At 42.1% G+C, this 13552-nt stretch overlaps 1 protein-coding gene across 1 annotated transcript in view; it reads right to left on the reverse strand.

The window, feature by feature from the left end:
- SBSPON (somatomedin B and thrombospondin type 1 domain containing) overlaps positions 1-13552 on the reverse strand; it is a 31777-nt gene that overhangs the window by 4643 nt on the left and 13582 nt on the right. Inside the window, exons 3-4 of the mRNA XM_061123477.1 lie at positions 3225-3315; positions 1389-1565 (exon numbers count right to left, since the gene is read on the reverse strand). Coding sequence (XP_060979460.1) covers positions 1389-1565; positions 3225-3315 — 268 coding nt within the window. The remainder of the gene's footprint in view (positions 1-1388; positions 1566-3224; positions 3316-13552) is intronic.

The following is a 13552-nucleotide window of genomic DNA, read 5'->3' on the forward strand; positions in this document are numbered from 1 at the left end:
AGGTAACAGGTAACACAGACTGGGCTGGAAACTGGTATTTGAAGGCGGTGGCAGGAGGCAGCAGTCTTGTAGGACTGAGAGTGTCAGAATTAAGTTAAATCACTGGACGCCAACCTGGTATCCCATGAATTGCTTCATGTTGTGTGAGAGAATCCCACCCCCCCCCCATATTAAAATTGAGTGCTTAGAACATCAAAAGAGTTTATGATCCTGCAAAACGAGGCCCACCAATACTATCTTAGTCACATTGAGCACTGGTTCTGAAATTTTGCTGTGGGTATGAATCATCTGGACAGGGTTCAGCAAACTGTGACCCATGAGCCAAATCCAGCTCACCCACCCCTTGTGTAGTCTACAGGTTAAAAATGATTATTATATATGATCCAGAAATTCTACTCCTGTATATATATCCAAAGAAAATGAAAACAGTAATTCAAACACATACATGCACCCCAATGTTCATAGCAGCATTACTTACAATAGCCAAGACACGAAAGCATAAAAGTGTTTACCAACGCTTGAATGAATAAAGAATATGTGGTATACATACTACAATTGAGCCATAAAGGAAATGAAATCCTGCCAGTTGCAACAACATGGGTGGACCTGCAGGGTATTATGCTTGGTGAAATAAGTCAGATAGAGAAAGACAAATACTGTGTGTTATCATTTGTATGTGGATTCTGCAAGTTAAAACAAACTAGTGAAAATAACAAAGAAACAGACTCACAGATATAGAGAACTAGTGGTTACCAGTGGGGAGAGGGGTGAGCAAGGGACAACTAGGGGTGGGGATTAAGAGGCACAAACTACTATGTACACAATAAATAAGCCACAAGAATACAGCACAGAGAATATAGCCAATATTTTATAATAACCATAAGTGCAGTATAAGCTATAACATTTTTGAATTGCTATGTTGTACACCTGAACCTAATATAATACTGTAAATCAACTCTATCTCTACTTTAAAAAATAGTAATAAAAATAATGATTTTTATGTTTTTAAAGAGTTGAAAACAATTCATATATTATTTCATGATACATAAAAATTCTATAAAATTGAAATTTTAGTGTCCATTAATACAGTGTTACTAGAACAAAGACAAGCTCATCTGTTTGCATAGTGTCTGTGGCTGCTTTGGGGGCAGGTCTCTGAAGGTCCCTTGAGACCTTGGTCTGAACCCCAATATCCAAGTTCACCCACACCTCTCTGGTACAGAGCCTCTAAGTCCTAGATCCTGCACTCTGGAACGGCCAGATGGAAGTTTCTCCCCACTGTTGTGACTCCCCAAATTGCATACTGGTCTATTGCACATGACATGAAGAGGCGATATCTCCCCAAATGAGGGCCAAGAAAAATCCTCCAACCAGTTTCTCTCCCTTACCCGTCAGAGTCCAAGCCATCACCAGAACAACGAAGGCTCACAGAGTTCATAGCTGGAGGTTGACAATCCACACACACCGTGTAGCCCTCTCGGAGATATTGCATCCATCTGGTCAGGGGGCGATTTTCCATGGCACAGTGATGAGTCAATGACTCTGTCTTGAACTCCATACAGTATCTAGAGCAAAAAGAAAAAGAAAAAAAAGGAGCAATTTCACTTGCTGTAATTATTGGATTGGCCAAAAAGTTCGTTCACATTTTCCCATACCACTTTATGGAAAAATCCAAACAAACTTCTTGGTCAATAAGAACAACAACAAGAAGTGTCCTGATGCTGTAGAAAGTCTTAGGAAGGCTGGAACCTCCTGAGGACACCTGAGAGCCCGGAGAAGGTAGGGTGCTGCCTTGTCACAGGTCACAGAAGGCCTGGTCAAGTTTCTCACGCGCTGAACTCTTGACATCTGACAACTGAACCTTTTTGCTGTTTTTCAATCCATGGTTGAATTATCTGGTCAACACCATACTGCACAAATTTCATCTTGTGTCCTATCTAGTTTGACCGTGAAATTATGTCTCAAAACACATTTCAGTAGGAAAATTGCCCTTGATAACTTTGCGGAGATTTTAATGAATTATAGAAATTGAACAAGAAACTTGTTTGAATCTGAGAACATGTGAGCCCCAGGAAGGCTGGTCCTGGATGTCCAGGCCAGCACCTGTGTTTTTCTGCCTCACCAACATTCCCGAGACCTTCCCTACACCCACTCTCCCGGCTCACCTACATAATCTGGGGTAATGAGATGAGCTTTGACTTGAAGTCAAGCATCAAAGTTATACTGGACATCACAGATAAAAGGACACAGGAAGCTGAGACATGCTTTTCTGTAACAGACTAGAGTCACCTTACACTGAGCTGTGGAAAACTCTAACATTATATTATGTGACTAGGCCCTGAAGGCCCCAGGGGTGCATTCAGACATGGATGAATATTTCAGAGTTTTGTACTTAAAAGCAACACAATTTTACAACTCTTCAGGAAAACAAAACAACATGGCATTTTAGGTTCTAACTATGCTAAAATGGGCTCTTGTTTTTTAATCCATATAATTATCAATTGTAATAAGTTAGATGGAAAGTGTTTGGAGAGACTATTTTAAAGAAGATCTTTAATGATGGTAGGTAAAGTTTATTTGGTACCTTAAGGTACTAAGGTAGGAAATCTATGATGCAGCTTCAGTCAGCTTTAGACAGCTTAACCCTGACATCTTTTCAAGGATATTTGCTCATTAAATGCTCACAGCAACACCACGTGGTAGGAATCAATATTCTCATTTTATAAGAAGGAAAAATTAAGGCGCAATAAGAGGTGGTATGGGGATTTGAACATGCAGCCATCTGGTGTCCCTATTCTAACAGCAGAAGAGTGGGCTTTTAATGAGCATGGAGGTTCCTTCTGAGCCTTAGGTCTTGATAGAAATGCTCAGACCTCAGATGGGACCCATGTTCAAATTCACAAACAGGTGGTACTGGAGTCCACGGTTCCATAAAGACTATAAGCTGAGCATCCTTAGTGTGAATGATAAAATAATACCATCTCATTTCTACATAGCATGTTTCTTCTTAAGGATCAGAGACAAAATATTTCTAGCCCCTTCTGCAAAAAAAAACTGGAAAGGGACAAGTATTTCCCAGCTCTGGGATAAAGAGTCACATTTTATTTGTTCAAAGTACATGAATAATAACAGAAGAAATTCCACCCCAACAAGTTACTTTCGTGAGCTGACTTGACCATCCGACTGGAAAAAACATAAGTGAAAAACAAATAATACCAAATTACCCAGCATCTTCTGTGTCCGTGGTCCAGTGTGGGGAGGCCGCCTGTCTTGTTCGCTCCTTGTTGAATGCGGAGGTAGTTATAAAGGCAGGGACTGGGAAAGGAGAATGACCTTGAACACGTGCAGCTTAAAGTCCCCAGAGCAACTGTTCCCAAACTCGGTTTCAAACCCATCTAAAGCCCTCCCGTCCTAGATAGTTAAGGACTTAGGGAAGGTCATGAACACATGGCTATACTGAAAATGGATAACCAACAAGGACCTACCACAGAGCACAGATCACAGGGAACTCTGCTCAATGTTATGTGTCAACCTGGATGGGAGGGGGAGCCTGGGGGGGAATGGATTCGTGTATATGTATGGCTGAGTCCCTTTATTGTCCACCTGAAACTATAACAACATTGTTTACAGGCGAGGAAATGAAGTCCTCAGTTGTGTCCAACTCTTTGCGACCCCGTGGACTGTAGGCCACCAGGCTCCTCTGTCCGTGGGATTCTCCAGGCAAGAATACTGGAGTGGGTTGCCATTTCTTTCTCCAGGGGAATCTTCCCGACCCAGGGATCGAACCCGGGTCTCCCGCATTGCAGGCAGGTGCTTTAACCTCTGAGCCACCAGGGAAGCCCCAATACAAAATGATTTGGGTGTTAAATAAATAAATAAATCCCTCCACCCCTAAATCTACGGCACACCACCAAGGAGTGAAGGAGGTGAGGCCAGAGACCCCAGAACCAAATTCCATAAAGTCTCTTGCAGCACAGTTGGGCAGGGAGGGGCATGCCCATCTGCAGTGATCTCACCATGTGCAAAGGAAATTGGGGGCTGGGGATGAGGGGAGGCTCGGGGGCAGGAAGCAGGGGGAATAGTAAAAAGATGGGTGGGGCAGGGGGGACCAAGGGGAAAAGTAAGGTAATGGAGAAAGGGAGATTTTTTTTTTTTTAATGAAAAGAAGAGAAACAGAGAAGAAAAGTGAAAAGTAGAAAGAATAAAGTAAGAGAGAAAAGGAACAAAGGCGAGAGGAAGAAGACAAGAGAGAAGGTGGAGTAGAAGGAGAAAAAACGAAAAAGGGGACCAGAGGGAACAAGAAAGGGAGAAACAGGAACAGCAAAGGAGGGAAGAGTGAATGCTCCCAGGTTTTCTGACAACCACAGCCTGGAAGCTTCCCCACCCAGGGTGTGACCATCTGGTGCTGGCCAGCACAGTGAGGTCCCCACACCAACTTCAGGGAAGGAAGGTCTTGAAGGGTCTCTCCGCGTCCCCCCACCCCCCACACCCCCCACACCGCCACTTCTGATACTCTGGGTCGAATGAAAAAAAAAACAAAACAGGCAGAAACCCTTTCCTTCTACCTCTTCCCTCTTACTTTGTTTTCCTCCTATTTCATCTCTAAGTCTGGGATGGGGGCATCTGTTGCTCTGTGTAGCCCCTGGGGATGATCTCTTGATTCCATCCTGCTGTCAATTCAAGGAAGACGGGGTTTTGCCTTGATCATCATGGTAGCCCTCACACATTCACATGCTCAGCAAATATGTGTTCAAGGAATGAATGGGTCAATGAATGAATGAATAAAGGAAGTCATGAAACTGCCATGAGGTTCACGGGTCCTATTTCCCTGAGGTCTTCTGTTCCTATACTGAATCTTGCAGCTGAGAAAGCTCTACTATCCTTCTGACCTCTTATATAGAAATTGGACCATCCCGGGAAGAGGAGATCCCAACTGAGATTGGCTTGTGAGATGCCCAAGTCATCAACAAGAGCACAACGGCATGGGAGAACCAGCAGCAAAATAGATGCTTCAAGCCTGTGTGTTCATATTGCTAAGTTCCTTCTGGCCACGAGGTGGCAGCCTGAATTCTTTAGATTTTCTGAATGAGATGTCATTTATCTATTACATGGAAACATAAGACATGCTTAGCCACTTGGTCCTAAGAGCTGTAGGCACATTCTTGTCCTATGTGACTGGGCACCTAATCTCTTGTCTGAACATTACCCACATCTTGTGTAAGCTCTGGACACCCAGCTGAGTGGCTCTTTCTTGCTGTGCTAGCATGTTTGTTTTCCGAAGAGAACATGTCATTCTTTCTAAATGTGACTGTAGCTTTGGAACTTCCAAAATTCACGGACGGAATCAAAAAGGACAAGTGAATCCATGTACGTCAGGATCCTTCTGTTTCTCTTAGACCTAATTATTAGAAACAAACATCGAAAGGGTTTTCATTTTCTCGTGTACTGTTTTCATTCTGTTCTTTTGATGCATGTATAGACTTATTCACTAAGTAAAGAGTGCACTTACTGCTAAATCCTTGTAGCATCCTGCCAGTCAAACTATAACATTTTCTGAATATGTTTCTTTAGCTCAAAACCTTTACCTGAGCTCCTAATTTGTACTGCGCATGTTATTACCAAAGGTCAAAGGCAATGCACTTAATATATAGCTTAAAGGAATAAACACTTGGTTAGGAAGTAGAGGGTAAGTGTAAGACTACAGTTTCTCGTATGAAATCTGAAGAAAAAGTTCTGAGATAATACAACTAACAGCTACCAGTGATGCACTTCTGAGTAAGTGTTTTTCATGCATTCAGTTCAGTTCAGTTCAGTCGCTCAGTCAATTCTGACTCTGCGACCCCATGGACTGCAGCACGCCAGGCCTCCCTGTCCATCACCAACTCCTGGAGTCGACTCAAACTCATGTCCATTGAGTCAGTGATGCCATTCAACCATCTCATCCTCCATTGTCCCCTTCTCCTCCCACTTTCAATCATTCCCAGTATCAGGGTCTTTTCCAGTGAGTCAGTTCTTTGCATCAGGTGGCCGAAGTACTGGAGCTTCAGCTTCAGCATCAGTCCTTTCAATGAATATTCAGGACTTATTTCGTTTACAATGGACTGGTTGGATCTCCTTGCAGTCCAAGGGACTCTCAAGAGTCTTCTTCAACACCAAAGATAAAAAGCACCAATTCTTCAGTGCTCAGCTTTCTTTATAGTCCAACTCTCACATCCATAAATGATTACTGGAAAAACCATAGCTTTGATTAGACAGAGCTTTGTTGGCAAAGTAAAGTCTCTGCTTTTTAATATGCTGTCTAGGTTGGTCATAACTTTTCTTCCAAGGAGCAAGCATCTTTTAATTTCATGGCTGCAGTCACAACTGCACTGATTTTGGAGCCCCCCAAAATAAAGACTCCCACTGTTTCCATTGTTTCCCCATCTATTTGCCATGAAGTGATGAGACTAGATGCCATGATCTTAGTTTTCTGAATGTTAAGTTTAAGCCAACTTTTTCACTCTCCTCTTTCACTTTCATCAAGGAGCTCTTTAGTTCTTTGCTTTCTACCATACGGGTGGTGTCATCTGCATATCTGAAGTTATTGATATTTGTCCTGGAAATCTTGATTCCAACTTGTGTTTCATCCAGCCCAGTATTTCTCATGATGTACTCTGCATATAAGTTAAATAAGCAAGGTGACAATATACAGCCTTGACATACTCCTTTCCCGATTTGGAACCAGTCTGTTCCACGTCCAGTTCTGTTGCTTCCTGACCTGCATACAGGTTTCTCAAGAGGCAGGTCAGGTGGTCTGGTATTCCCATCTCTTTAGTCATTTAATTTTCACAACCATCCTTTGAGATAGGTCCAATTATTTCCCCATTTCACAGATGAGGAAACTGTGGTCCAGAGAGCGTAAGAAACATGTTCAAGGCTCAAAAGTGTGGCAGTCTGACTCTATTACAACACAGATGACAAAGTTTCACTAGTTTATTAATATTAATGTTTCAATATGGCAGCATATTACTGATAAACTGCTTAAATTTGGTTTCATTTTCCCTTTTTGTCCCTTTGTGAAGTGAGAGTGGAGAGAGGAAAGGGTGGAATGGTTAGCCCTGACACTCTGAGCCCTCTTAGGCTGGGGGGCGCGAGGTGTAGCTCAGGGGTAGGGGAGGGCCTGGAGCAGGAGGGCACCTTGTATATTTGCAAAGTGGTTTCATATTCTACATCACCGATCTTCACCAAAGCTCTGTCTAGAGGTATTCTGATGAGGTTTTCTCATCAGAAAACAGGCTCATGGAACTTAATGGAAAATAAATAGTAAATGACCAAGCAGGGGCCCCAGTACAATCAAGTCTGTTTTTTAAGACCTACTATTCAAAAGCAGAGACATCACTTTGTAGACAAAGGGCCATATAGTCAAAGCTATGATTTTTCCAGTGGTCATGTATGGATATGAGAGTTGGACCATAAAGAAGGCTGAGCGCCAAAGAATTGATGCTTTTGAACTGTGGTGCTGGAGACGGCTCTTGAGAGTCCCTTGGACTGCAGAGAGATCAAACAAGTCCATACTAAACAAAATCAGTCCTGAATATTCATTGGAAGGACTGATGCTGAAGTTGAAGCTCCAATACTTTGGCCACCTGATGCGAAGAACTGACTCATTGGAAAAGACCCTGATGCTGGGAAAGATTGAGGGCAGGAGGAGAAGGAGGCAGCAGAGGATAAGACAGTTAAGTAGCATCACTGACTCACTGGACACAAATTTTAGCAAACTCCAGGAGATAGTGAAGGACAGAGGAGTCTGGTGTGCAGCAGGCCATGGGGTTGCAAACAGTGGGACATGACTTAGCAGCTGAACAACTGTAACAGTTCAAACTCAGTGTCGAGTCTCTGTGGTTATGACCCACATAGAATTAAGCAGGTAACCCTGGACCTTGTCTCCCCTGTGTCCTGGCCCCTCCAGCCCAAGCTTGGTTGGATGGCACATTCTACTAAGGGGGTGTCCTTCCCTTTGGCACGAGTCTAAAGTAAACAAGCCAAGAGCCAGATACCTGGAGGACTCTGAACTAGCTCCATTTTTTAACATCCCCCACAAATTTAATTTTTCACTAAGAGCAGTAGGTAATTTAGAAATTATTTTTGCCTCCAGTCTCCCTTCTGCTTCTGTGTGGCAGCACATAGCTGGTGCTCCAGGACAAAAGCTTTCAATAAATGCCCATTCCCCCTCCTCTCCCCTTCCTGGCAACAATATCCAATGTAATAGATTCTTTGTTAACAGACTATTTGCCAACTTCTCTGGCATCCCATCAGCCTACCATTGTTCGCTTTTACAGCAGCTTCCACTTCTAAAAGAGTGGCACTGCACATACTTACTTTGAACATGAAATTAAATTAAATTTGCTTTGAGAATTTCATAAAGCCCTCTGACACAACGGGGTGTCACAAAAGCAGGCTTAGAACCACTAGTCTGTAGATATGGTGTCAAAGAAAATGGAATGAAAATTTGACAAATAATGCCAGCCTAGAATCATACAGTTCATAATAATGCACAGTGATCTTCTTGCAGAAGGAAAACCCATATGAACAATAGTCAGTATGGGCAACAAACACATAATATATGCTTCTGGATTTGCTTTTATGATTAAAAAATATATACTCATGATACACGTTAAATGAAACTGCAAGAGGGCAAAGGCTGTGTGTGAGTTTGGTCACTAAGTTGTGTTCACCGCTTTTGCAACCCCATGGACTGCAGCCCACCAGGCTCCTCTGCCCATGGGATTTCCAAGCAAGAATACTGGAGTGGGTTGCCATTTCCTTTTCCAGGGAATCCTCCCGACCAAGGGATCAAACTTGTGTCTCCTGCCTTGGCAGGCAGATTCTTTGCTGCTGAGCCGCCAATGGCTACTTGATCATTAATTAGAGTGTCTTCATGATCATATTTTATTCACTGATCTTGCATGGCCTTTATATTTCTACTTAGTTATCAGACTCTGTAATTGTGATTTTAAAACATTGGGTTGGCCAAAAAGTTTGTTTAGGTTTTTCTGTTAGATAGCATGGGAAAACCTGAATGAACTTTTTGGCTAACCCAAAAAGTTATTATATATAATAATAATATATCAATATTATTAACATTTGTATAGTATTAACATGTCTATATTACTAATATTCATACTATAATAATATATTAATATCAATTGAATAGTCATATTGATAATGTAAATTCATTTATTTACATAATAAATATTGATTTTCAATATAATAATAATCATAACAACTAATGATAATGCTTAAAAGCAAAACACTATTAAGGGGGGCGGAACTCATAAGATTTAGGGCAATGAGACCACCTGTCATGCTGTCACCTCACTGAGCTCCAATGTCCTCATGTGTAAGCCCAAAGAGATGACATTGTCCTATATCCATCAGTTCAGTTCAGTTCAGTCACTCAGTTGTGTCTGACTCTTTGCAACCCCATGAACTGCAGCACGCCAGGCCTCCCTGTTCACCACAGGCAAAATAATGCCTCCCTCAGGATGTCCATATCCAAATCCCCAGAAGCTGTGAATATGTTATGTTACATGGCAAAGAGAAATTAAAGATGTTACTCGATTGAACTTAAAATAGGGAGATGATTCTGGATTATCCAGATGGGTTGAATGTAAGCACAACGGTCCTTCGAAGAGTTAGAGGAAGATGTTATGACTGAAGAGAGGTACAGAAAGATGCTACGATCTGGCTGGGAAGGTGGAGGAAGGGGACCATGAGAAAAGGAAGCCTCTGATATGATAGAAAATACAAAGAAATTGATTCTCCCTCAGAGCCATCAGAAAGGAATTCAGCCCTGTTGACACTTTGGTTTAAGTTCAGTAAGACCTGTGTCTGACTTCTGACCATAGAACTGTGTGATGATACATTTGTGTTGTTTAAGTCACTAAGTTTGTGGTAATGTACTGCCTCCAGCTTTCTGAGGTATTCACAAAAGCTAATACAATCCTCAAGGAAATCAACCCTGAATGTTCACTGGAAGGACCAATACTGAAGCTTCAGTATTTTGATCACCTGATGCAAAGAACCAACTCATTGAAAGAGAACCTGATGCTAGGAAAGATTGAGGGCACGAGAAGGAGGTGACAGAGGATGAGATGGTTGGATGGCATCACCAACTCAATGGACTTGAGTTTAAGCAAGCTCCAGGAGATTGTGAAGGACAGGGAAGCCTAAGGTGCTGCAGTTCATGCGATCAAAAAGAGTCGGACACAACTCAGTGACTGAACAACAATAATACAACACCAAGCGTGTTTTTCTCTAGAAGGTGTTTTCCTGTGAGTGAATCTCTTAATTTTAGTGTTTTCTGCATTTTGGTAGGCTGTTTCACAGTTTATCAAGTCCTTGTTCCAAGAGGATTAAAAATATTATTTCACTGCTTCCTGAAATAATAAAGATCGGAGTGAAAATAAACAAAATAGAGACTAAAAAATTAGTAGAATATACCCATGAAACTAACAGCTGGTTTTCTGAAAAGACAGACCAAATAGACAAACTTTAGCTGCTAAGTCACTTCAGTCGTGTCTGACTCTGTGCGACCCCATAGACAGCAGCCCACCAGGCTCCCCCGTCCCTGGGATTCTCCAGGCAAGAATACTGGAGTGGGTTGCCATTTCCTTCTCCAAAACTTTAGCTAGACTCACCAAGAAAGAAAAAGGTGATTCCAATAGGTTAAATTAGAAATGAAAAGGAGAAGTTACAACTAATACCACAGAAATATAAAGGATCATAAGACACTATTACAGATAACTATACATCAACAAATTAGACAAATAAATTCATACAAGACTGAATTATGAAGAAACAGAAAATCTGAATAGGCTGGCTACTAATAGGGAAATTGAAACAGTAAAGAAAAAACAAAATCTCCCCAAAAACAAAAGCCCAGGACTAGATGGCTTTACTGGCAAATTCCACAAAACATAAAAAAAATATTTAATATCCTTCTCAAACGTTTCCTAAAAATCAAAGAGGAGGAAAATTTTCCAAATAAATTTTATGAAGCCTGCATTACCCTGATACCAAAACCTGACAAGTACACTACAAAAAAAGAAAATTACAGGCCAATATCCTTGATGAATACAGATGAAAAAATCCTCAGCAAAATATTAACAAGCTGAATTTAATTATACAGTAAAAGGATCATACACCATGATCAAGCAGGATTTATTCCAGGGACGCAAGGATGGTTTCATTGATTCTGCAAATCAACCAATGTGAGACATTTACAAAATGAAGGATAAAAATCATATGATCATCTCAATAGATGTGCAAAAACATTTGACAAAGTTCAAAATCCATTTATGATGTTGATATCAACAAACTGGATACAGTAGGAATGCACCTCAACATATAAAGGCCATATATGACAAGCCCACAGCTAACACACTCAATGATGAAAAGCTGAAAACTTTTCTTCTAAGAGAAGGGTAAGACAAGGATGTCCACTCTTGCCACTTTTATTCAACAAAGTATTGGAAGTCATAGTCACAACAATGAGGCAAGAAAAAAATTTTTTTAAATAAATTCAATTCGAAAAGGAAGTAATAAAACTGATACTATTTGAAAATGACATAATACTATTAATATATAGAGAACCTTAAAGACTCCACACACACACACACAGAAAAAAACTGTTTCAACTAATGAATTCAGTAAAGTTTTAAGATACAAAATCAATATACAGGGGCTTCCCTGGTGGCTCAGTGGTAGAGAATCTGCCTGCCAAAGCAGGAGATACAGGTTCCCCTGATCTGAGAACATCCCACATGGTGTAGGGCAACCAAGCCTGTGTGTCACAACTACTGAGCCTGTGCTCTAGAACCTGGGAGCCACGACTACTGAGCCCACATGATGCAGCTAATGAAGCCCACAAGCCCTAGAGCCCATGCTTAACAAGAGAAGCTACCACAACAAGAAGCCCACAAATCACAACTAGAGTAGCCCCTGCTTGAAGTAACTAGAAAAAAAGCCCACCCAGCATTGGAGACCCAGTACAACCCAAAAATTCAATACACAAAAATACATTGTGGCTAGTAACAAACTATGAGAAAGAGGAATTAACAAAACAATCTCATTTACAATTGCCTCGAAAAGAATAAAATGCCTAAGAATAAACTGAACCAAGGAAGTGAAAGACTTGTACTCTGAAAGCTGTAAGACACTGATGAAGGAAATTGAAGACAATACAAAAAGATGGAAGGATACGCATTATGGTACTGCTATGAAGAGACCTAGGCCTGGGAAGGGGGCTGAGCAGCCTGGTGCCACACGGAAGGGTCAGCCTGTGCTGCAGGAATACGTTCCAGCAGCCCATCCCTGTAACTAAGTGGAATACGTTCCAGCAGCCCATCCCTGTAACTAAGTGGCGCCGTTGTTTTTTCTAACGAATCCAGCTGCCAGTGCAGGGAACATGGGTTTGATCCCCGGTCCAGGAAGATTCTACATGCCACAGAGCGACTAAGCCTATGTGCCACAACTACTGAGCCTGCACCCTAGGGCCCACGCTACACAACAAGAGAATATCCCCTACTCTCTACAGCTAGAGAAAGCCTGAGCACAGCCAAAAATAAACAAAATGAGACAAAACCCTACTGGCACTAAACTAAAGTTTTTATATATTCAATTGTTTTTAAAATAGCCAAACAAGCAGATTTTTAGCCATTTAGATCCTACTTATTTTGCATAGCCTGTGAAATATACCCACCATCTGCTGGCCATTGATTAGGTAAATCTTTATGGTTGCAAGACCCCAAGCCGCCATGACACCTGCCCCATGAAGCCCTTTCACCCAGGGACTCCAAACCATGCTGCTTAGTTGACATCAACTGGATACACGAGCTCCTGGCAGACTCTTCTTTTCCCCCTCTGGATGGTGGTCGCCATATCGCAACCTTTGATCATCCTCTCTCACACGACCTGTAAGGTCATTGTGTGTTACTGCCTCTTGTAGTCATGAGTTTTTCCTAGACGGTCCCCAAATCCCTCAACCCCCCCTACACCTGAATGTCTGGCTCACCACGCTGTTCCCTCTACATGGATGGTTCTGCAGTTTTCAGCCTCATCATATCCTGGGGAAGTCCCTCCCCTCCTAGCCTCTGTGGATCCCCTCCTCCACCAAGGAATCTATTTACAACACAATGGGACCTCCTTGTTGGCTCAGAGGGTATTTACAACGCACTCACAGCTCACTACACCTCTCCCTTGTTCCCTACATGACATCCCATACTTGTAGTGCTTAGTCACACAGTTGCATCCGACTCTTTGTAACCCCATGGACTGTAGCCTGCCAGGCTCCTCTGTCTATGGGATTCTCCAGGCAAGAATACTAGACAGGGTTGCCATTTTCCTCCTCCAGGGAATCTTACCGATCCAGGGATCGAACCCACATGTCATGTGTCTCCTGCATTGCAGGCCGATTCTTTACCCACTGAGCCAATGGGGAAGCCCTTGTTCCATACCCCGTTGGATCAAACTGCAGTGGTAATTCTCTGGGACTAGTTTCCTAGGATGATCT

Source organism: Dama dama, chromosome 21, assembly GCF_033118175.1.
Source record: "Dama dama isolate Ldn47 chromosome 21, ASM3311817v1, whole genome shotgun sequence".
NCBI lineage: Eukaryota > Metazoa > Chordata > Mammalia > Artiodactyla > Cervidae > Dama > Dama dama.